Source organism: Psammomys obesus, unplaced genomic scaffold, assembly GCF_907164565.1.
Source record: "Psammomys obesus unplaced genomic scaffold, mPsaObe1.curated_primary_1811, whole genome shotgun sequence".
Taxonomy (NCBI): Eukaryota; Metazoa; Chordata; class Mammalia; order Rodentia; family Muridae; genus Psammomys; species Psammomys obesus.
Genome location: NW_026590675.1, coordinates 384,046 through 409,954, shown reverse-complemented (window position 1 = coordinate 409,954; position 25,909 = coordinate 384,046). Strand labels below are relative to the sequence as shown.

The 25,909-nt window shown below is 40.2% G+C and overlaps 1 protein-coding gene across 1 annotated transcript in view; it reads left to right on the top strand.

The window, feature by feature from the left end:
- Positions 1–25,909, top strand: part of Pcyt1b (phosphate cytidylyltransferase 1B, choline) — a 65,476-nt gene that overhangs the window by 11,549 nt on the left and 28,018 nt on the right. The window contains exons 2-3 of the mRNA XM_055608251.1: positions 10,812–10,911; positions 16,133–16,249. Of these exons, the coding sequence (XP_055464226.1) occupies positions 10,812–10,911; positions 16,133–16,249 (217 nt within the window). The remainder of the gene's footprint in view (positions 1–10,811; positions 10,912–16,132; positions 16,250–25,909) is intronic.

Genomic DNA, 25,909 nt, shown 5'->3' with positions numbered 1-25,909 from the left:
TCTGCTAACTGAGCGGCATTCCCAACCCCAGCTCTGCCATTTTCTTGCTGCTTACCTGTGGTGCTATTATTCTTGCCTCCTTATTTTGTTGCAAGGAATGTTTTCTTTTAAACACCAATCATTATTGTTTTTAATTATGTGTATGGGGGGGTTGTATACACATGAGTGTGGATACTTTCAGAGGTCAGAGGCATGGGATCTTCCTGGAGCTGTAGATATAGACAGTTGTGAGCTGTCTAGATGTGGGTGCTGGGAAAAAAAAAAAACAGGTCCTCCGCAAGAACAGTATGGGCTCTTAATCACTGAGCCATCTCTCCAGCCTTTCTTTGCAGGAAACCTTTTAAGCCACTAACTGATCTTGTATCTGTTTAGTTAAAATTAGATAATACAGTCCACAAAGGGATTGATCAAAGCCTAGGTGAACTGAAAGTCAGGTCAGCCAATTTGTACTTTCCCTTTAGTACACAGTTCTATATTTTACCATGACAGACATGGTGTGAATCTCTATGTTAGAATGAGATATTAGTGTGAAATGCAGTGGCACACACCTGTAATCCCAGCACTCAGGGGAGCAGAGGCAGGCAGATCTCTGTGAGTTCGAGGCCAGCCTAGTCTAAAAAGCAAGTCCAGAACAGCCAAGGCTACACAGAGAAACCCTGTCTTGAAAAACCGAAGGAAAAAAAAAAAGAATTAGATATTAGTAATGCTGCCTTTGTTGATTTATTGCTGACATAAAAACTCAATATAAATATGAGTGCAAGAGTCACTGTCCACTGCATTGCATTTTGCTTTGCACATAAGGAACCAGAGGTCTACACATTCCAAATCTTGTGCTTGGGTACCGCTGTAATGGGGGAGATCTGCATTTGTGTGTTTTGGTTCCTTACAGCAATGTTCTTTTCGACTACTTTTTTTTTTTGGTTCTGGGGCTTTGCCTTGCATGGAGAGTGCTATGAAGGCACACCTTCAATACAAAACTGTCTTACTCTAGGAGCTGTTGTTGAACTTGTAGGAATTATGACTGCTTCATGCAACACATCTTTTGAAGGTAGCACTGTACAGTGGATTACTTCCAGAACTTGCTACCAGGAATGCTGGCCTTTTCCTCAATAGCTTCTCTCTCTCTCTCTCTCTCTCTCTCTCTCTCTCTCTCTCTCTCTTTCTCTCTCTCTCCTTAAACCTAAGAACAATGCTACCTTTATTCTCCTTGTTGTTAGGCCTGCTTAGGGTTAAAGCCATTTTTGTAGTCCACCTCTTTAAAATGCTGACAAACACAACATGCATTTGTGCACCCTGTGTGCTCACTTCACACTTGATCTTATCTTCTGCTGTTTAGAGATAGAGCCCGCAGGCTCGCAAATGCTAAGTAAGCATTCTGTCACTAAGCTTCATCCCTAGCCCGTACTGAGGCTCCATTAAAAACTCACCTATATTTCCTTCTTTCCCCCAATAAAACAAGTTTTCAACTGCCAATTTTTACTCTTTTTAAGTTGCTTTAAGATTTTTGAGCAAGTGGGATAGCAATACAATATATGACTGATATTCATTACAAGCTCTCTAAAGCTCAACCTCCTAAAAAAACACAATTTAGAGTAAGAAATTTCTTACCTACAGGTCAAGATTTTTTTTTTCTTCTTGTTGTTTGGTTTTTTTAAGACAAGGTTTCTCTGTGTAGCCTTGGCTGTCCTGGACTCTCTTTGTAGACCAGGTTGGCCTGGAACTCACAGAGAGCCACCTGCCTCTGCCTCCCTGATTGCTGCTTTTACAGGTACGTGCCGCTGAGCCCTGCTCAGGCTTAGTACTAGTGCCTATTAACGCCACAAACCTAAGGTCTGTTAACTATAAGCTGCACTTCCGTTTCAGAAGTGGCATGTGTGAAACAGCAGCCAACACCCATTATAAGACAAGATTTCTCGGGAGACACATCCTAATCTTGAACCCATTAAAATTGGAAGGGAAGAAACAGATTCCTAATCAGCAAAATTCTGATTTCAGGTTTCGTTCTGGCATTCTTCCTGCTATTTGAAAGTCACTGGTGTGTGTTCCTGAGCAACATGGGAGGTGCATACAGTTTAAGGGTGGTCGGTGTTTAAGAAGCCCACGTTCTAGGGCATAATAAAGTTGCTCACCCCTGATCTAATTACTAGTCCAACTTAGATGCAGGTGCTTAGACACTTTCTTTTTTCTTTTTGGTTTTTCAAGACAGGGTCTCTCTGTGTAGCCCTGTCTGTCCTCAGTAGACCAGGCTGGCCCCAAACTCAAAGATTTACCTGCCTCTGCTTCCTGAGTGCTGGGATTAAAGGCATGCACCACCATGACCAGCTGTTGTTTTGATTTTTTTTCACTTGTGTTTTCTGTTTGGTTTATGTTTTGAGTTGAGGTCTTACTCTGTGTCCTTGGCTGTCCTGGAACTCTCTATGTAGCCCAGGCTGGCTCAAATTCACAGATATACACCTGCCTCTGCCTCACAAATGCGAGGATTAAAGTCATGCACCATCACACACAGCTGGCTTAATTTTTATGTCTTCAAAAAGTAAACTGTCCAACCCGCCTCCACTACTGATTCCTTCTTCTCCAGTGTCGCCCCTATCTTCTTCAACATATTCCCCTCTCAACTTCATGTGCTTTTTATCATTAAGCCCCCTGAGTCTACTTAGTGCTACTGCCTGTATAGACATGGGTGTTGGATTATCTACTGGAGCATGGCTATCCTCTCGGGTGCTGCATCCCTGAAGAAAAATGACTCCCCCTCTCCCAGCAGCCTGTAACCGCCAATAGCTCCTCAGGACTTTGTGATGCCCTCCCTGATGCAGTTTCTACTTGGACTTTATCTGGCTTGATTTTGTGCTGCTCTTGTGCATGAACGCACAGTCACTGCCAATTTATAACTACAACAGCCCTCTCATGTCTAGATGACTGCAATGAAATAGTTGTGTGTCTATGTGTGTGTGTGTGTGTGTGTGTGTGTGTGTGTGTGTGTGTTTCCTTGATGGAGTTCTTACAAAGCAAATCTAAATAAAGTTGCAAATGCATTTTTAAAAGATATTGCAGGTAACTTTTTAAGTGTGCTATGTTGTTTTCTTTTAAACAGCTTCAACCTACTTATTCCCAACAATAGAAAAGTGAGTAAAGGACAGGTTATTCTCAGAAGAAAATACAAATGGCTAATAAACATTTGAAAAATGTTCACTCTTTCTTGCAATCAAAATAATGCAAATTGAAACAGCGTGAGGCCGTTTTTGGTTTCTAAAATTGACAAAGATAATACTTAATGCCAGTGAGATGGTAACAAGATAGACACTTTTCATACATTGTAACGTGAGTGTAAATAATTCAGCTTTTGTAGATGGTAATTTACCTATATGTGTTAAAACATTCTTCAAATGTGTATCTTTTTTTCTTAACTTTCTCTAGTTTTCTAAAATATGTACGATGGTGTTAAAGAGACATTTATAACATGCCGTTAATAAGCATACCTTCTTCCTGAGTTTAATGTCTGTTTCTGTTTTTATCAGCAATCATTTCCCCCAGTTACCATTTAACTAGTATTTATTAAGGACCTACTCTATGTCAGGTACTGCACTGGGGAGTAGAGCAATAGAAACAAAAATGGCAGATCAAGTCCTTGCTTTCTTGGAGTTTTCATAGTGGTGGAGAAAGACTGTCTACAAATTTAGTATCTCTTCATTTGACAACTTGGACCCCTCTTCTACCCACCTTTATACTTTTAGCTGTTAAAATATGAGTTTATTCCAGTTCCTTTAAATATGACTTATATTCAGCTATCCCTACTTGGAGAGTTAACAGAAATGTCAAAGACAGGGAGTGAGAACAGAAGCGAAATCTTTCCATTCTTCATACCACAGACTTCCTCTTCTGGTGCCTTTCCCATCCAGTGAATGGGGACTCAGATATTTCAGTTTCTCTGCCCAGCTACTCTGGAATTATCCTAATTCTTCATTATTTCATACTTTGTATCCAATTTATTCCAAATTTTACTTATCTAATATCAAAGTAAGATCTGATTTCTCATTACCTTTACTTCAGTGATTTTGTTTTTACCTTAGATTTTGTTTTACCTTAGAACACTTTGTTCTCAACTTATCTGCTAAAATCCCATTAAAGCACAGTCAAAGATAGGCGTGGTGGTGCATGCCCATAATACCAATATAGGAAAGGCTAAAGAAGGAAAATCAAGAGCTCTTGCCACCACCAGATAAATAATGAGTTCAAGGCCAGCCTGAGCTGTGTAAGACCTTGTCTCAAAAAGAGAACAAAAACTAGAGAGTAGATAGATGACTCATTAAGAAAGAGTGCTTGCAGTACAAGCATGAGAACTTGAGGTTTGATTCCAGCATCTGTGTTTTTAAAAATCCAGATACACACACACACACACACACACACACACACACACACACACACACACAACAGTACTAGAAAAAGAAAAACAAAACAGATCTAACAGTTGACCAGAGGTCTGACATACACAAGTCACTAGTCTTTTTTTTTTTTTTTCTAACTTCAAAAAGACAAAACTGGGGCTGGAGAGATGGCTCAGAGGTTAAGAGCACTGACTGCTTTTTCAGAGGTCCTGAGTTCAAAACCCAGCAACCACGTATTGGCTCCCAACCATCTAAAACAAGAGCTGGTGCCTTCTGGCCTGCAGGCAAACATGCAGGCAGAGCATTGTATATGTAATGAATAAATAAACTTAAAAAAAGACAAAACTTTTATGACCCTAAATCAAATCTGGATTTACAATTATGTTCAGAGATGAGAAATGGAATTATTATTATTATTATTATTATTATTATTATTATTATTATTATTGGTTTTTCAAGACAGGGTTTCTCTCTGTAGCCCTGGCTGTCCTGGAACTCACTCTGTAGACCAGGCTGGCCTATGAACTTACATAGATCTACCTGCCTCTGCCTCCCAAGGGGTGGGGTTACAGGGTATACACCACCACCACCTGGTGAGAAATAGAATTTTTTATGATGTCCTTTTTAAACTCTCAATTTGTGGTTCTCTGTCAATCAGTCCAGTTATTGTCAGTCAGTGATACACAGTCCATGAGTACAGGTACTATGTGTCATTGTTTTGCACTCAATGATTGCATCATCTATTTTATGTGGCACCTATTTGCTCTCTCTTTTCACATGTGCATGCATGTGTGCATAGATATGTGTGTGTGCAGGTGTGTACCTGTAGCTGCATATATGAACATGCACTTCTACAAGTCTTGCTATGTAGCCTTGAACTCCTATGTGGCCTAATCTGCCTGGGGTCTCATGAGCCTCCTCCCTCAGTCCCTATAGTATGTTCCTCCTTACCTGGCTATCTAACAGTTTTTGTTTTAGACAAATATTTGACAAGTCTCAGTCAAAGAGATTTTATAAAAGCCAATATACACTGCCCTTCTCTTTACAAAGCCTTTTGGAGGTATGGATTTTGTCTGGCGCTGAGGTCCAGTTCACATAAGTGGAACAAATGTGGCAAATGGGAAGCATATTGATAACCAATGGTTGGGTGTTTTGAAATCTTAAATTAAGCAGGAGGACTTTTACTGCAGCTTAGAACCTAATCTATGGGTCTTGCAAGGACTGTGTACCAGTGACGTGCAGGGCACTGGGCCAGGGCTTCTTATCCCTTGAGAGTCCCACTAGTCTGCTGAATAGACTTGTGCCTCTCCAACATTGAATTTGGACTATGGTTCTCCAAGGAGGTGTGATCTGTGATTCTGATGAACCCCCCACTCTTCTAGTCCCTTGATTTCTATGACTTGCATATCGAAAAGAATGGGACTTTGATTGCAAATATGAAGTGATTGGAAATTGTGCCTGTCTTTTGAACTATCTTTCTATGTTGTAAAGGAATCACTCTTTACTTTGGTAGATTGCTACCCCAGAATCACTTCTCTTTCCTGTCTTTCTTATTTGTTCCTTTATTTACCTACCTTCCAGACATCATTTAACTGTGTAGCTTGTGCTGGAAACACTGAAGAATATGATCTGGGTGTCTTAGAGTCTAAGCTGAGGCTTGCCAATGGCCACATGTGAGGCATCTGATGTGCTTCACTGAGTTGGAGTAAAAATATTTGCCACATGATTTTACTTCTTTGGTTAACTTTTGGGGTTTCACTGCCTAATTATAAGGAGTTTCTGTATCTTCTTTCTGTTTCAGATTCTTGAGCATTTCCTCTGTTCAGAGGGAGCCAAAAAGGAAACTTAGTCTAAAAGAACTACTACTGCTGTTGCTTCTTGTCATCAACTGATATCACTATTACAAATAAGTCATGTATAGTTCACCTATGTTACAGAGTTCTTGTACAAACTAAATTAGCAAATATATTTGACATTTTATATGTGTCATTGTGTGGACAATCAAAGTTAGTTGTTATTGAGACCCACTTTCATGTCTTACAAAAGGCCTATGTCTGGAATACAGCAGAATATCCAGTAAACATTTGGGCTTTGGTAAACAGTGAGGAGTAGTAGGGACACTAATTCCTTGTAGATATCTAAATAGGTCAAAGGTCAGGTTAGCCTCATCCTCCTTCCTTCTAGGAGACTCCAGGTATTTTTATTCCCAATTGTTCTGAAGTTAGCCCACTGCTTGCATGTGAAGAAAACAGACCTAATGAACATAAAATCCTTAGTAGTTAAATGATTTGTTCTGCTCCTGAAAAATAAGATTTTTTAAAATTGTAGTCTGAAGTGTTTAGACTGAAAAAAAAAGATATTACTCTGAGTTATTTGCCTGGCCCTCACTAAGTCTTACTGAATATTGAGTTTGATAACTTTTAATTTAAAACTTATTATTATTATTATTAATTTGTGGGATAGAGGTTATAGAACAACTTTCTGGAGTCTGTTCTCTTCTTCTACCTTTTCATGGGTTCTGGGAATTGAACTCGGCTTGTTGAACTTCCATGGAAAGCACATTTCCTCACTGCGCCATTTCATTGTCCAAATATAGAGTGTCCTTCTCAACCCAGGGCTTATTCTGTATCACTCTGAAAGGAAATCTTCTGGAAAGCTTGCTTCCTTTTGCATTGTCCCTGTTCTAAGCATGGTTGTTATCTCGTATATTATAAAAGATAAGCCCTGTTACAGACGCTCAGCCTTGTACATGCTGCACACACAAGCACTCTCATTGCACTTAGGAATTCTGTCCGCTTTCCGTCTCTTCAGTTCTCTCATTTCCTTACTTCTGGGTCATAAGAATCAATAGCAAAATGCACAGTACAGATAAACTATCTTCATCTTTCAGTAAATGCTATTTTAAAAATTTCTGTTTTAAATGTTAGCTTTTACGTGCTCTTAATACATCTTCCTTATGAAATGACAACACTTTGTCTAATAAGCTTTGTGACTAGAACATAAAATATTTCTAAACAGTCATTAATTTTAGACTATTTGATAAAGATTAACTGTTCATATGTACATGTAAATGAAATGGCTGTGTATGGTAGCACACACATAATCCAAATGTAAAGACTGAAGCAAGAGCTTTATGAATTTTAGCTTAGCCTGAGCTATACAGCAGGTCAACTAACCTGGGCTAGCATGATAGTAAGACTCTATCTTTAAAAGTCCCCACAATAACAACAACAAAGCAGAGATAATGAATCACTAATGTAAGATATTCTCATTTGGGTCTGGAGCGATGGCAGTGAAGAGCACTTGCTACTCTTTTAGGAGACCCAAGTTTGGTTCACAATACCTCTGTCAGGTGGCTTACAACTGCCTGTAACTCCGGCTGTAGGGGATTGACTGCCCTCTTCTGTGGCTACCCACACTACTGATGCTTATTCACACACAGACAGGTACATGAGCACACACACACACACAAACACACACACACACACACACACACACACACACACACGTACAACCTCTTTTCTTGTTTGTATGGAGAACTGCATTATCTATCATTGTACAAAAATATGTAGTGCTCTGTGTGATATAATGAGTGAGGATAGCAATTGAGGGTAAGACATATTGGGAACTAAGTAGCAAATACATATGATCTCTGCTTCTCAGAACAGTCCTGTGAGATAGTTCCCCGCTTTACAGATGAGACTGAATTCAGACACAGCAAAGAACTTGCTTTGTAGGAACACACAAAGTCAAATAGCTCTCTCACCACCTGCATAGCTAGTTCCAACATCGAGCCACCCATGACTTTCCCTGTCAGATGTTGGACCCAAAAGTGCCCCTGACACAACTTTAGCCAATTCTTGTTGTGCCCTGATTTGGAAACAAGAGCTTAGCCAAGGCAGATTCTTCTCTATAACATTTTTTTGTGGTACTGGGGATGGTACCCAGCACCTTGTGTGTGCCAGGCAAACACTCTACCGTTGAGGAAGAGTATAAGTTCAAGGTCAGCCTGGGCTTCCTGCAAAACCTTGTCTTGATACAAAGAAGCAAGCAAGCAAACAAAACAGCCTCAGGGGCAGCTTGTGATGGGAGACTGAGAAAGCCACGCCGAGCCACCACGTATAAGTTGAAGTTCTGGGGAATGGAAAGCAAGCAGAGTCTTGACTGTGGAAGAAGGATGCAGGGAGATGGGAATGGAGCAGAAGGAAACACGTGCTGTGAACAGCCAGGTTGGGGCAGAACACTTGGCATGCTGTGGCCACACTCTGCCCGTTTCCTCTTTCTCCATTTTCTGTGCCTTAAAATGAATCCTCCAGCCCTTGAGCTAACTTTAGTGACTGTTTTAGACCAGAAGAGCCTAATTAAAGTGTCCACACAGTATGTGCTACAAAGGAGATCTCATAAACACAGATGGCAGGCATTCCTTTGCTACATGACATATTTCTCTGGTCTACTAGAGCCCACAAAATCACCTTAATGTATCCAAGGCAAAACAAACAAACAAAAAATTGGATTCACATTTTCCAATTCTTTTTCCTGAGTCTTGGTTTGTTGCCAGAGCCCTGAAGGACAGGGTGGGAGTTATGGAAGTCTCAGGCAACTAACTGGGAGATCATCAAACAAAATTGCAGTGGGATTCCTGCCTCATGGTGGAAGGTAATGAATGGGACTACAGCATAGGGACTGGGCACGGTTTGCTTCTTGTCAGTGTAGAGAACATGGTGTCTTGGAGAACATGGTCTTGTCAAGAGCAGGGACTAACTTCCTGGCATGATGGTTCCATACCTGCTAGCCCAGCACTCAGGAGGATGAGGCAGGATTTTGAGTTCATGGTCAGCTAGGGATATAAAACAAAGCCCTGAACTTATAAAAAAAGAATTAAAAAGCCAAGTACTGAGATAGCTAGTTTTATCCCTATATGTAGCCCCAGATTTTAGTATAGCACCTGACATAGATTTGAGTGAGTGAGTGACTGAAGAAATATAAAGAAGTGAATGACAGAAGTAAATCACATCCTCTGTTCAGGTAGGTCCTCCCTCTGTCAAATCTTCCCAAGTCAAGGAATGCCACCTTCATGTCTCCATCTCTAATAAACAATTCATGCAGCACTGTGAGTAATGTTTACCGTGACTAGTGAACCTTAGTTAAAAAAAACAAAAAAACAAAAAAAAAACAACGATGATGTAGTGGTGACTATGGTAATGACATAGCTCAGAGACTGCAAATGGACAACTCTGGATATAGCCCTATTTACAAAAACACCACCCGCTTTGTCTTCCTCTGTCTGGAGAGTGAGGTTTTCATTTTAAGAGGCTGACTAAAAAAATGCAGGGCCACTTCCTGGGCAGGCTTCCAAGTGACTACATCTTTCTCACCGCGTTCCCCAGAGCCTCAGCCCAAGCTGCCTGGGGCGGGGCCTCTAGCCATTCGTAGCTGGGGGAGCTACCACTGGAGCCTGCCAGAATTGCTGTGTTTTTAGGCTCTCTCTGGGTGCAGATATCAGCCTTGGCCTTTGCATTGAAGAGACAGACGTCAGCATTTGTGATTGGCCAGCCTGGTGTGTGTGTGTGTGTGTGTGTGTATGTGAATTATAGGAGATGTCGTGCTACGCTTCCGAATATGAGGTTCCTTTCAGCCGAGTGTCCGGGGTGTGGGTGAGTCTAAATATCTGAAGACTTCCCTTGTTGGTTGGTAAATGCTCAAAGCTGGGCATTATGATTTTCCAAGGGCATGACTTAGCATATTTCTTAATCCTATGGAGCCTCGGGTTGCCTTTTCTGTGAAATAGGCATAGTATGATGGTATCCTATGGAAGGATAGGAATATGTATGCAGTATAGTGTGTCGGGAGGCCAAAAAGAAATAGCAGCCCCATCTAACACCTGTCATATGGTAGGAACTGTACAGATATGTTATTTCTTCTTTTCATTTTATTTGTTCTTAGTTTTTAAGACAGGGCCTTACTATATAGTTTAGGCTGGCCTTGAACTCTATCATCCTGTCTCAGCCTCCTGAGTGTTGGGATTGCATATGTGAACCATCATGCCTGACTAGCTCTTAATATTCCTGATGCATCAGTTACAGGGGAGGGAGAAAGGACTGTGACAAGGCTTTATTTCTAGGAGTACAATATTGTTTTGCCGGCCCAGCAAATATATTCTACTTTTTCCCCTTGGCCCCTTGGGTCTTACTCGCTAAAGCCTGAGCCACTGTCAAACTCATTCCATAGCTCAGGCTGGCCTGGAACTCATTGTGATCCTCCTGCCTTTACCTCCTGAGTTGAAGACTGTGACTACAGGTGTGAACCATCATGGCCTGCTATATTCTTCTTAGCTGAAACTGACTACCAAACAGAAAACTTCAAAGGAGGATTATTGTGCTGAAAAAATATTTATCAGAATGTATTTCCCTTCTCTTTTTTCCTTTTTAGACCCTGACTGCACCAGCCCCATTTGCAGATGAATCCAGCTGTGAGTGCCAAGCACCTCATGAAAAACTGACCATTGCTCAGGCCCGCTTAGGAACACCAGGTGAGGCTGTTGTTCTCAATTCCCAAATGGGCTTTGTCTTGACCTTTGAAGTATCACAAAGCATGTGAACAGCACTCACTTTCAGGGTGGAATTTTGTGATTATAGCATAGTGCAAGAACACTGAACATTAATAGCAAGAACTAGTTGAGTAGGGTGACTTGCAACTGTAATCTCAGCTCTGAGGAGGCCGAAGCGGGAGAACTACTGTGAATCTGAAGCCAGCATGGGTTGTGTGGTGAGTTCCAGGGCAGCCTGGGCTGCAGAGTGAAACTATTAAAAAAAAAATCAAAACAGCAATCGCTCTGTCATTTGTTAGTTCTACAAACTCTGGCAACTCATGAAGAAGATCTGGATTCAGCTTCTCATTTGTAAAGCAAGGACAATGTCTTGCTCCAGGCAACTCATTTGTGACAGGTAGATTCTGTTAAAACTACCATTTTTCAAGGTATTGATGAACTAAACCACTATAATTGTAACTGTTCTGAAATGTCTTCATTTTTGTATTTTAAGTGAGCCCTAAGAAAGACAGTGTTCTGTTCTAGAAATGTATTCCTCTATCCATCCTTTTAGCCTATATCAGAAGACCAACGGGGAAGAGATGTAAAAGGAACTATAAAGTGCCATTTCTCCTTTCCAAGGGATTTCATGCTAATTAAAGAGACAAGACTATCAGACATGGGCACATGTATGCATGAACAACACTGATGATAAGTGACAGTTCAGAGAACAGCAAATTCATGTGGGCTGGAAAGGTTGGGCAAGACTTAAGGGAGGGCGCTGGTTCTGTTGGGAGATGTTTTGGCTCCTGTCTACAGAAAACAGAAAGTTGTTCTGGGAGGATAGAATAGGACCAGTATAGGAAAGTACAAAGCTAGAGGGTTATATGAGGAGATTTGTGGCTCAGTCCAATTGGTTAGGATGGAGTGAAACGTAGGACTGGTTGAGTGAATTAAGCTTTAAGGCATTTATGATGGCAAAACAGGGTGTTCTCTTACTGCCCCTGCAATACCCAAGCAACCCAGACTTAAAGGAATCCACGGGGTAAGGGACCCTGTATTAACTAATAGTAGCAGGCATTTATAAAATGTGTACGAAGTGCTAAGGTCTTTATGTGTAACGTGCCATTTTGCTCTCACAACTCAAAACATGGTCGGTACCTTCAGTATTTCACACATCAGGAAACGAAGGCTTCGAGAAGTTATGAAGCTGCACAAGGTCCTTCAGCTGGCAAGCGGCAGGGCTTCTTACACTGGAGCCTACATCAGAATCACCAGGAGGACCTGTGGATATACAGATGTCTGGGACTCCCCACTGGAGTGTCTGACTCTATTCATGTGGGCTAAGACCCAAGAAACTGTAATTGTTTGTTTGTTTGGTTTTGGTTTTTGTTTTTTTTTTGAGACAGGGTTTCTGTGTGTAGCCCTAGCTGTCCTGGACTCACTTTGTAGAACAGGCTGACCTTGAACTCACAGAAATAACTCTTAACAACTTCCCAGGTAATGCTGCTGCTCTGGGAACTCCTGCTGAGTAATACAGTTGGGGTCTTGACTGGTTAAGAGCTTGACCCTCTGAACCACAGCATTCTGCTCCCTCTTTAAGAACATCCCTCAAAAGTGTTGAGGTCATTGATTCATTTGGAGCAAAGTGAGGAGGGGGTAAGGAAAGTTACTTTTTCATGAGCTTCTTTTGAGAAAGGCAACATAAGGCCTGGAGTGGTATCTTAGAGCACTTGTGTTTATAATTAAGTGTCTAAAGAATCACATGGAAGGGCTAAAGGGACAGCTCAGCAGTCAATAGCACTTGCTGCTTTTGCAGAGGACCCAAGTTCAATTCCCAGCATCCATATGACAGCTCGTAACTTTTTCTAACTCCCACTAGAGGGGATCTGATGCCTCCTGCCGGCCTCCACGGACACCTGCATGTACATGGTGCACGTACAGACAAGCATATGCACCTACAATAAATTAAATATATTTAAAAAAAAAGAATTCTTGAAGAGTGTCCTTAGACTCCCCCATTCCTCTGTCCTCAGACCGGGAATGGAGGATGGCCATCTGCATGTTTAACGAACAGCCTGGATAATCCTTAAATTGGCGGCTAGAGACCACATACTGAGAAATACTAACCCAACAATAAAGTCCAGAGCTTCTAAATGAAAATTTTGGTCACCGTGATAAAATTCTTCAGTTAGGAGGAAGAAAGTTAGTTAGGCCCCACCTTCCTGTTTTCACCATCTTCCAACAGAGTTAATACCCAGAACCAAGCCTTCAATACATGCACTGGGATGGGAGTGGGCGGGAGGGGGAGAGATAAAGATCCAAGTGAAAAAAGAAGGTGATTGTGTGGAAAACAGAATTGACTGGAAGTTAAAGGATAAGCTTCAGCTCTGTTCAGAAAAAGATCTTAACTTCCCATAGAAGTAAATATCGCATCTACTCAATGGCTTGTCCTATCCCTGAGCTCATTTAATCTTTGAAAAATCCTGGAAGGCTAGAGAACAGGTGTCATAAGTGGGTAGAGCTAGGACTTCAAGTCTCTTTTGCCTCAAAAAAGAAGTGCTTTCCTCAGCTAGCCTTGGGGCTAAGTGAAAACATGATTAGACCCTGAGCTGAAGGCTGGAAGGTGTGTGAATACAGTAGATGAACAATACTTTCATTGTAATCATCTGCTCCATTTTCAGCTTCTGTCAATCCACAGTCTCTCTCCCCGGCAACCTCCTCACCCCATACTGCCCCCTCCTTCCTTTCTCCTTCTCCCCGACCCCTTTAAGAGACCAGAAAGACAGGTTCCTCATTTTGCTTTGGGTCCTGTAAGAGTTTCCCAGTCTGGAAGTTGCTGACACATTACAATTTTAAAAAGTGATCTGACTGCAAAATCAACTCTACAGATAGTCTTCAAATTTACTAAATGGCCTTTTTTCCCAGTAATTACATCGTCTTTCTTTACTTTTCTTCCTTTCTGCTTCCTGAATTCATTTATCTTGATCACCCCTTAATCATTAACAAAAACTTTCACAAAACCGCCATCTGCTTTCTTGTAGGATTTATATCTTAAAACAAATTTTCCTCAATTGAATTGCAATTGAATAAGAGCATTGAAATCCAAGATCCCTTATTAGACAGTTTGTTATTTCAGAGCATTTTCTGTTTACTGCGCCTTATTTAGAATACAGTATAATCCTGTGAAAGCAATTCTGTTTGTTCAAAATAGTATATAATTGAAAATAGTTGAAGTTCTCAATCTGACATAAAATCTCCAGATTTTTATTGCAGAAATTTAATTTATTAGCAAAATTGTACCATCTGAATCTATAAATGTAATATTTATTTATTTATGCTCTAAATTAATGAGGTTGAATTACATCAAAAACTAATCACAATTTTAAATATAAATCCTAAATCATTTAATAGAAGTTTGCAATGATTTCATTTGTTTTCAGTTCCCCATTTGTGTGTGTGTGTGTGTGTGTGCATGTGAAGTGTTGAAGTTTGAACTCAGGCCCTTGTGCATGCTAAGCAGCACTCTACTATAAGGCCATACCACATCCCCTTAATATTTTATTTTATATCATTAATATAATACGTGCTTATATTTTTTTAAAGTCAGTAGGATTCTTAGGTTTATAACGAAAATCAGCAGACTAGTAAGGTAGCTCAGTAGGTAAAAATATTTGCTGCACTAATTGATTTCTGAAAACTATACTTTGACTTCCAGATACATACCATGGCATGTATGCATGTTCTCTCCTCCCACCTCTCTCCTCACTCTCTTCTTCTCTTCATCTCCCTCCCCTTCTTCTTTCTCCTCCCTTTCCTCTTTCTCCTCTTCTTCTTGGCTATCAGGATGGAGATAAGGAGAACAACCCTCTTCCTCCATTTTGCACCCACTTTATACACTACATTGATGAAACACAGCTACTCAGCATGCCCTTCTGATATGAAGGAAATGGGTTTCTGGTCTGCCTCAGCAATAGCATCCTGCAGGACTAGAAAAGACTAAAAAGTACTGACTGATTGCTTCTAACCTAAAGCACCAACCCTATAAACAAAACTGATACACTGACTGCCTTCTCTTTTTGGTCACATGCTTGCCCTCTCTTACAACACAGATTGACCTTGTACAATGGTATGATGACAAACATTTCACCTTCCAAGGTGAAATGATCCTTGCTTTGTAGCATTTGCCTATTTGTGAAGTGAAAGCATCAGCATCACAGCTCACTTTAGCCACCAATGAACTTTGGAATTGGAAAGAAAAATGAACAACAATCTTAGCACTGGGTAGACACCAAAGCATCACTGTCTTTCTTCTAAAGTCCTGCCCAAGTATGTGATAAAGAGCAGCAACTTTAAACGCTATATGCAAATAAACATGTAGCCGTGTGTGGTAGCACATGCCTTTATCCCAGTACTCAGTAAGCACACCTCTGTGAGTTCAAGGCCAGCCTGATCTACAGAGTGAGTGCCAGGATAGCCAGGACTGCCTAGTAAGATCCCATCTAAAAATTTTAACATGAAGAAAAGAGAGTCTGCATAGGAAGACTGGAAGCCCATTCTTTTTGTACCATCATCTAAGGAATAGAGCTTGTATGAAACAAAGCCCTTAAAGACCAAAGGGAGGGGAAGGGGACCTAAAAAAGACCATAAGCTGCATGGCTGAATGCTTTTAGGTCTCTTTACTCAGCTCACTAGCTCACTGCCATTCTTGAGGGTGATTTTTTCTTTCTTAATAATCTATTTCTATTCCATGTCTAACTTAAAAGGCAGGGCTATTTTTCCGTCTATCTTCCTCATGGCTGGTAGGATTTTCACCTAAACTCTACTTTTTAGTTAAATGCTTAAAATTGTCCTCAGGTCTCTTTCCAAGTCCATTTCTAAAAGATGAAGAACTTTAAAAGGAAACCTCAGTTTCCCTAATAACAGGTAGATTTCACTGGTTCAGATATGTAGATTCTGTCTGGAGTGAAGAGAAATCCCAGCGCTCTGTGTTTGTCTTTAGTGTTGGGTAACACTGTGTGTTGTGGCCTTAATTTTTTTGTTGTTGTATTTTGACACCCTTAAAAGAGCCTATTTTTTAAAAAAAATCAATTTCATGAACTAATGTAAAACTGATAGCGTGTGGATATTGTCTCTCCTGTAGGTAAACTTATAGAGCTGTTCTAATAGAAGGTAATGGAGGATCTCATTCTGCGGTCGTGTTAACTGTCTCTTTCTTCCACAGTTGACAGGCCTGTTAGAGTGTATGCAGATGGAATATTTGACCTCTTCCACTCAGGTCATGCAAGGGCACTTATGCAAGCAAAAACACTGTTTCCCAACAGCTACTTGTTGGTAGGAGGTAAGAAGTGAATTTTCTTTGTCCAGAAACTCCCTTATAATATGCTTCCTGAAAAGTACCCCTTGCAGATGTCCATCAATAAAACCTGACATTGTTAATGTTTCCAGTTCAGCCCATACCACCTCACTTGCTCACTACCTGAAATTTAAAGTGACATTTAAAACCATAGGAGAAATTACATCATGAGATTGCACCAGAGAGAAAGAGAGAGAGAGAGAGACAGATTAATGATTTCACCAAAGGCAGGCCACCTCATATTTTCCATTAATTCTTTTCTATTGCTATTTGTGACATGATCCAATTTATGTTTCTAAAATCTCCTAGAAGATCAAGGAAAAAGAAATATTACTCTGATTTCAAATGTTGGAGTACTAATGGGGTTTATGATTGGTGGAACAAGAAGTCATTATCTATCTTATTTGTGCATGACCTGCAGCACTTAGGACAGTGCCGTGCTAATAAGACAGACCTAACTGGTTGCACAACTCTGTACACTGAGATAAAGAAATGGAGGTTTATACATTCAGGCCATCTTGGTTCACAATCAAGGAGTTGACTTACTTCCTAAGAGCACGAAAAGAAAAACATGGTTTGATATAGACTGATGTTTTTCTCCCCTAGAAGGCTTATCTACTCTAATTTTGATGAGAATGGAGGACTGACTGTGGAGACCTGCATGTCATTTCTGTAGCTCTGAAAGTAGCACATCCATTCATTGTGATTAGTTTTATATCCACCCACTGTGATCAATTTCCACGGTATGCCATTGGACTAGGCACTATAAGCCTTGAGATCCCCAAGAGGGAAAATAATGTACCGCCAGGACATGCTAGTATCTTGTATTGTGTTATTTTATGCAAGTATAAAAAAACCCTCCTTTTTGGAAATCTCAGAGGGAAACTTGTAGATTTTGCTAAGGGCACTAACCATGTGACTATTGAGTGGAGTTCTTTGAGAATGACAAAATGGGGAAGAAAGTCATATGAAGGGACCAAAAAGAGAAACTTTTTTGCTCACTTCTCTGTCCTAGTCCCATCTCCAGAGTAAGCACTGCTGCCCAGAGTCTTCTGGGCCCTGGGAAGACCTCTGCAGCATATGGGCTTCGGGTATCTAAGTGAATCTGAACTCAGAGGTAGTTTGGTATGGGTGGGTCACAATTAACTGGGTGACTCACAATTTTAAACTCTCACATGGGTCCACACAAGCCTTAGCAAGTTGTCCCTTACATTTTGCTGCCACTGGTGTCTTCAGAGGTTTCTTCCTGTGGATTTCTGGTTCAGTAAGTTGTGGTATATAGTCTGTACATTCATATTCTCTATCCTCACTCCCTCCCTCTTTTTCTCCCTCTTCTTTCCATCTCTTCTCCTTTTTGTCTGTTTCTCTATTCCCTGTTCTTCTCTTCTCTTCCTCCCTTTAGTAGCAGCTTGCCCTCTGCTTTCATTTCTCTGATAAATCTATGAAAGATTGTTGATTTTTTTCCGTTATTTCTATGTTTTTACTTTTTTACAAATGTCTGGAGACATTTAAGCTTTCTGACATGGCACACCAGGGGACAGAATTATAACACTGAATTTTTAAAACAAAAATTGTACCCAGATATGCTGGTATACCAGAACTTGGAAGCTAAGGTAAGAGAATTATGAGTTTGAGGCTATCCTGGGCTGAGTGGAAGTTCCAGGCCAGTTTGAGCTACTCAAAAAACTTTGCCTATCCACAAATAATTAAATTAATTAATTTAACTAAACAACCTTGTTTCTCAGTCACTTAAATGCCTCCACTTAATGCATCTAAAAACTTTGAAGTGTGTCATTACATATTTACAAAATAAAAAACAAACTCTTTAAATTTTTCCAAATACTTTATAAATTTTCCCTTTTCTTCTCAAATTTGTTCTTGCCTAGAATTTTCCTAGTGTGATACTTCAGTGCTTGTGAATCTTTTAATTACCTCTGTAATGGTCTCTAAAAGAGAAATATGTATGTAAATCTGATCACAATTACCACTGTAGCGTTCCTTTTTAAGACTCTACTTTATTTGCGGTATTTGGCCTCGACCTTTTCATTAAAACCCCAACCCTAAGTCGAAGAGAGAAGGCTAGTGGGGAGAGGGTACCCAGACCCCTTTATTTCTCCCAGCTGTTTACGGTCAATGGGTCTTTGGGGGCTATATCAATCTCTGTCAACAGCAGATGCAACCAGCAATCTCCTCCAAGCTGTTGCACCCTGAAGTGTTTCTCTCCACCTGTCTGCTCCAAACTGCCACACCGTCCATCTCTCAGGTCTCTCCAAATTGCTACACGCCACACGCCAACACCACACACCACACCATTCTTTCTGGGCTCTCAAATTTATATCTGCAGAGTTCTAGACCACACCCCTCTCCATGCTGCATGTGACAGGCCGTTACTACCTGGTGAAGACCATGCCCCACACAAGACAGTTAACAGCTGTGGACAAACTATAGCCCAACTAAAACAAAAATTAAACAACAACAATTAAAACAAAAATGTATTCACATAACATAACTGAGTTTACAAAGAAACCAAAACTTCCATTACATACCACGTTATGCATTTTGATAAGTGATTGTTAAACATAAAAATAAATTTTATCAGCAATTTCACTTTTAATAAGACAAATACAATATGCTTATTTATGGATATACCTGTGGGTGAGCATAAGTTATTGCCAGATCAAGGCAAAGTATAGCAAAAATTTGTTTTTGTTGCTTTGGTAAGTACTGAAATATTTGTTCACACAAATTTACAGATGGGAATGGAAGAAGTTAGTTAAAGTCATATCACTCAGTTCCTTGAATTCTTTCTGAATTATTTGCCCTAACTCACAATCTATTATTATTGTCATTAAAACAATCATATTTGTTTGTCATGTGGCAGTCTGATAAGATCTTTTGCAAAGAAAGGACTGACCTGCAAAGGGATTTGTTATTAAGATTTAGAATCATTTGTTCTTTTTCTTTCTCTTTCTGGGAAATTATTACAAAAGGTTTTATCAAGACTTATCAAATGGCTCTTAATTATCACTGTTGCTACTTGACTTGAAAGCAACTTATTCAAGCAGATACATGCAAAGAGAAAGGGGAAATGGAATTATTGGTAATTGTGTTACACAATTGCCAATCCAACAATTTCTGGAAAAAAAAAGGCACTTACTTTTAAAGCATTTTTAAAAAAAAAAAAAAACAAAGTGTTGAGGCTGGGATTTTAGCCTACTGAATTTGCAGAATATACTTTCTTACTCTAATTGGAAAAATGAGTCCTTATTGTCAGATTTACTAAAAACCTGGAGACCAACATAATGGCTTTTAATTCACCTATATTAATGTGTTCTAGAAAGCTTATGAAAAATACTGAGAAATTATTATAAAACATGTAACATAAAGTAGAATCATTAAAGGTTAAAATAATAAAGATCCAACAAATTGTATTAACAAGAAAATGAGTCCACATACTTAATTTGTTGCAACATGATACAATTCACAGATAGGATTACAGTGCATTTGTAAGAAGAGAAATATGAATTGTAAAAAGGATTTCTTTTCTGGTTTTTAATTATGTGTACATTTGTGTGTGTGTGTGTGTGTGAGAGAGAGAGAGAGAAAGAGGGAGAGGGTATGTGCACGTGAGTACAGGTGCCTATGGAGGCCAAAAAGTTGTCGCATCTCCCTAGAACTGAAGTTACAGGTGGTTGTGAGCCAGATTATAAGCCACCTGATGAGGGTGCTGGGAACCAAACTCAGGTCCTCTACAAGAGTAGTGCTTGCTCTTAACTGCTGAAACATTTCCCACTTTGAGACAGGGTCTCACATGAGAAATATGTTTTTAAAAGGCATGATATTTTGAGCTAGGTGTTGTGTGGTGCACGCCTTTAATCCCATCACTCAGGAGGCAGAGTTTGAGGTTAGCCTGGTCCACAGAGTGAGTTCTAGGATAGACAAAGCTACATAGAGAAATCCTACTTCAAAAAAATAATTAGATAAGTAAATAAATAAATAAAGGCATGTTATTTGTTTTTTTAAATTGAGTGGGGTGTGTGTGTGTGTGTGTGTGTGTGTGTGTGTGTGTGTGTGTGTGTGTGTGTATCAGATTGTAATGTTTGGCTTTCAGAAATAACTCTATAAAATCAAATATGAAAGTCAGAATAACACAATTATCTTTATTAGGTGCCATGATTAAAAGTTTCCTCTATGTTTAAAGAGAGAAAGAGGCATATTGTTAAAAATCATTCACAGGTAACTTAATTTTTACCAGGAGGAGGTAGGAAATAAATATTCTAAAGGATGAAGTTGAATAAAGTCTATTTGTAAATGAAGTATTTTATGATGGGAATTTATAAAATAGTGTTTTAACTTTCCTTAAAGTAATGCATGTAAAATATAGTGTAATACATGTAAAAATAATGTAAATTTTTTACCTATGCCTTTATTCCAGTATATCTTAAAAATTTTATAATTCTGGAAAATATTCCAGATACATTTTTGAGATGCAGCCATACTAGCCTATACAGCTTTGGCTTATTAAAGTGATTTTGAAGTGAATAGCTGGAAAAATGCTTCCTCTTAACTACAAGAGAAAAGCCATTTTTAGGATTCAATATGAGTGTTGAGAATAGCTGGAAAAAATGCTTACCCTTAACTACATGAAAAAGCTATTTTTCACATTCAATATTTCTTTCCAGTGCTCCTTTCGCTTTGAATTCCTGAACCTTGCCCCTCAATATCCATGTGTTCTCTGGTAATAGATAAGAGAAGCAGAAGCAAAATTGTTAGACCAAAATTTGCATCATTCTCCATTCTACTCTGTTTGGTTCCTAACACCAGCTTTCCCTTGTATATGGGAGTGTGTATACAGGAGGGAAAGACAAGGAGGCCCTATAGCAGCAGTGTATCACGACCCCTTTGAGGAGGCGTGAATACCCTTTCATAGGGGTTGCATATCAGATATCCTGCACATCAGTTCTTTACATTATGATTGATAACCGTAGCAAAATTACAGCTATGAAGCGGCAATGAAAATGCTTTTATGGTTGGAGGTCAGCACAACATGAGGAACTGTATTAAAGTGTCTCAGCTTTAGGGAAGGTTGAGGACCATTGGTCTATAGGTTCATGGTGCTCTGAACGGCCTTTAATATTTGCTGTTCGCCCTTTCCCTTTACAATGCACCTTTACAATACCCTTTACAATGTAAGGTTTGGATGGTACTTCTTTTGGAAATTGTTATGAGGGTGGTTAGAGATACAAAGACTTTCTCTGAACATTAATTTTAGGAAATTATACTGTTAAGAGGTTCTGGACATTAGTTCTTTTAAAGCTCCCTGTTCTCAAGTACCCACTGAGTCACCTCTGCATGCCTTTGGGGCTATGTGTTCTCAGTGTGAGGAGACCTTTGTCTTAGATTATCTTTTTAGAGTATCACGAACCAACTTAATAGTAGACAGCTTTAGCCTGAGAAGAGTTAAGAAATATTTAAGGAAAAGCTATCCTGTCTTGTTGGTTCAACGGCTGGCTCTCAGCTTATGTGTGAACAAATAAAAAAAAAATGCTTGTGTTGAGTTGAAAGGGGTTGTCCACATTAACTGCATCTACTGATAGGTTTATTGTAGGGATTCCTCTGGGGGGTGCTAAGCTAAGTAAGGTTTCATTCACAAAACCACTGTTGTTGATCCGAGTCCATGGACAGGCACTTGATGGAAGTCTTTGGTGTTCAACAGAAATTATTTTTATTTTTTCGATGTGTGTGTGTGAGTGTATGCACATGTGCGTGTGTGTGCCATGGTACATGTGTGGAGGTCAGAGGATTACCTGTAGGAATCCTTTTTGTCCTACCATCTAGGTCTCAGGGATCAAACTCAGGTCATCAGGCTTGCCTGCAAGCGCTTTTGCCTGCCAAGCCATTTTACTAGCCTCTAGAAAGAATTCATGAAAGGACAAGAAACTAGAAGGGCTGTGGTTTACTTTTCAATTTTAGCAACTGACAGTTTACATTATGATCCAAATACTTGCATGTATGATTTCTAAGCATGCAACCAGTGATGATTTGGAATTGTTTCCTATACAATCTTTACCATGTTGGTAGCATTTTAATGAACCGAGAATATCCATTTACGAAGTATTTTTAAAAATCCATTTCAGTATTAAGTTGCAGCTCAGTAAATTTAAAAAAGTTACCACAAAGAGGATTTCTTCTAAGCCTAAAATTTTGTTAAAGGATAAGTCTCACCAAATACCTACCTCCATCTCAAAGGAAGGGAACAGAATAAAACAATAAATATAGTTCTATTACTACTATATGATGGTGATTTCTAATACAGCCGATGTAAATATCACTTCACCAACTTCGGTTTCTGCTTTGTTGTACTTTTATTAATTAAAATTAAGTTTTACTGAAAATTAAGTATTTTTGTACAGCTGAGTGTGTAGGTCAGTGGTAGAGTACTCGTCTGTTATACAGGAGGCTCCAGATTTGGTTCCCCTTGTAACATGGAAATATAAACAACAAAGAAAACAGTTCTCTGAAACAACATATTCTTCTGAGACTCCACTTTGGGTGGAAGTTAGGAGATTCAATCTCAGTCCTCATGGTGCTGTCATTCTGCAGTCAAGTGCCTGAAACACCTGTAAAGACAGGAGAGGGATTTCCTCGTCTTTAGCCCAGCTCACATTCTATGCTGCCTCTTCATCCAGCCCCACATAATTACTACTGGAGAGGGAATTCATTGTACCTTTCTCAGCTGAGGCACTTGAGGTCTGTACCCAGATGTGAACACCAATTACTAGAGATGCTCATCCGTCATCTCTCTTATGGTTCTGCCACTAGCCCTGCTGCTTGTGTTTTCCATAAATGCTTGGCCTTTTGCCCACTGCTTGATGGAATCTTCTCTTTTGTTATCTTCTCCCTTATACGAGTCCCCCAAGGAGCTCTGGGCCAGAAAGGAAAACTGTCTACCATCATCTTAAGCATTAGCACTTCTACAAGGAGTTTGTAGCAAGAGCCCTGGACAAGCAATTGGAGTTAGAGCAAGGGCAAAACAGTATAAAACCCAGAGGAATATTTCTGCCAATTGTTCTATATTACCATTTTATTAAGAAGTGGCTAATATTTTAGAGCCTTGCTCTCTGTTTGTGTGGATCATCAAAATGAATTCTCAAAATGTCACCCTGTTTTATACACCAGACAATTAGAATCTGAACAGCTTTCCCGGAAAAAGAGGAGCCTTGCTGGGATTCGAATCCACGCCTTTGCCAAATGGTGATGGCAGCGGTGGTAGTGGTGGCGAATGCGGTGGTATTGGTGGCGAATGCCTGTAATCCCAGTACTCAGGAGGCAGAGACAGGCAGAGCTTTGTAAGTTTGAGACCACCCTGGTCTCAAGAATGAGTTTCAGGACAGCCAGGGTTACACAGAGCAACCCTGTGTAACCCTTCGAAAACAAACAAAGGAAAGGAAAAGAAAAAAAAAAGAAAAAGAAAAAGAAAAAGAAAAAGAATCTGAGTCTTTAGGGGTCCAAAATTCAAGTCCTGTGCTATTTTTCTGTCCTGCAGGGTGCTTCACTTTGAGCACAGTGAGCTTTTAGGATAGGTTAGCTGCAGCAGGAGCTCCCAGAGAGTGCAATAAATTCATCCATGGAATACCACTGCTTGGAGTTCTCCATCTGGTTGTCAGAGTGCATTTGGCAAGACTCAAGAACAACAATGCTGCTTTGGGCGTAATTAATGTTTAGATAATATGGGTCAGCATGTTCAGCTGCTTCTTGTGCTTACTCCTGGAGTATGAAAAGAGTCGTGTATTGTTGTCAACAGGATGTTTGTTTTCTTTGTGAGTTCTCAGAAGGCCATTATCTCAGTCATGTAAAAGTCATATGAAACTGCTTATGTGCAGATTCAAAGTGGGGGGGGGAGGTTAGGGGCTGGACCTCACTTTGTGCTGTCTGAAATCTAAAACTGACAGATCTGAAACATATTTCGACTCAGTATGACTCCTGAAAAAGTCCTAAAAGGGCATCTAAAAAATCTTACACATGTTTTTAAATAGAATAATGCAGCCCATAAATGGTTCCTATTTAGGGAGTTAAAAGCTGACAGTATCAGTGAATCAATACATAGTTATTATGCCCTACTACCTGCCCTCCCACACCCTCTGCTGCCTCTGACCATAACAGATGATTTAGAAACAAGCAGGTATCTTTACTCAAGTTGTTCATAGTATGCCTCAAGGGAGTTGAAAATGATGTAAGCATCAGAATCACCCATAAAATTCCCTGCACTCTGCCCAGAATTTGACTATGAGTCTAGCCCATGGCAGCTCAGTATCCAAGTGGGTCCTTAGTAAGGGGAACAGGGACTGTCTCTGACATGAACTCAGTGGCTGGCTCTTTGATCACCTCCCCCTAAGAGGGAAGTAGCCTTGTCAGGCCACAGAAGAAGACAATGCAGCCAGTTCAGATGACACCTGATAGGCTAAGGTCAGATGGAAGGGGAGGATGACCTCCCCTATCAGTGGACTTGGAGAGGGGCATGGGAGGAGATGAGGGAGAGAGAGAGTGAGATTGGGAGGGGACAAAGGAAGGGGCTCCAGTTGTGATACAAAGTGAAAAAACTATATTAACAAAAAATAAATTAATTAAAAAAAGAATCACCCATAAAGCTTGTCAAAGACAGAGCTCTATAGACCCCACCAGGGACCCGCTGAATCAAAACCTCAAGGAACAGAGTTCACACACACACACACATACACACCCTCACACACACATACACATGCACGCATGCACTCATGCACACACTCACGCACACACGTGAGTTTTCTTTGTTTTAAAAATATTCATTAGATTTATTTTACCGTTTAAAAACGTGTTGCCTCTAGCTTATCTAAGGATATAGAACACATGCACCTACGGCCATATGCAACAACAGACACAACCATTATAGACGGGTTTTCACTCCAGGTGAAAATTAGAAGTAGAAAGAGGAAGGTTTTGTTGTTGCTGTTGTTGTTTTTACTTTAAACTAAAAACACTGATAATATACATATTGCTTGTCTGATATGATCGAAAGGGCTGTAAAATCCCACACACTGACAGAGAAGCAATGTAGTGACATTGGTAATGCCTCTGCTACTTGCTTCTACTTCACTTCTTTTTTTTTTCATTTTTTGTTTATTACAATTTAATTTGTATCCCACCAGCAGCCCCCTCCCTCAGCCCCTCCCAATCCTGCCCTACCTCCCTCTTATCTTCCCATGCCCTTCCCCTAGTTCACTGATAGGGAAGGTCTTCCTTCCATCTGACCCTAGCCTATCAGGTCTCATCAGGACTGGCTTCATTGTCTTCCTCTGTGGCCTGGTAAGGCTGCCCCCATCAGGGGGAGGTGATTAAAGAGCCAGCCACTGAGTTCATGTCAGAGACAGTCCCTGTTCCCCTTACTAGGGTACCCACTTGGAGACTGGGCTGCCATGGGCTACATCTATGCAGGGGTTCTAGGTTATCTCCATGCATGGTCTTTGGTTGGAGTATCAGTCTCAGAAAAGACCCCTGTGCCCAGATTTCTTGGTTCTGTTGCTCTCCTTGTGGAGCTCCTGTCCCCTCCAGGTCTTTCTATCTCCCCCTTCTTTCATAAGATTCCCTGCACTCTGCCCAAAGTTTGAC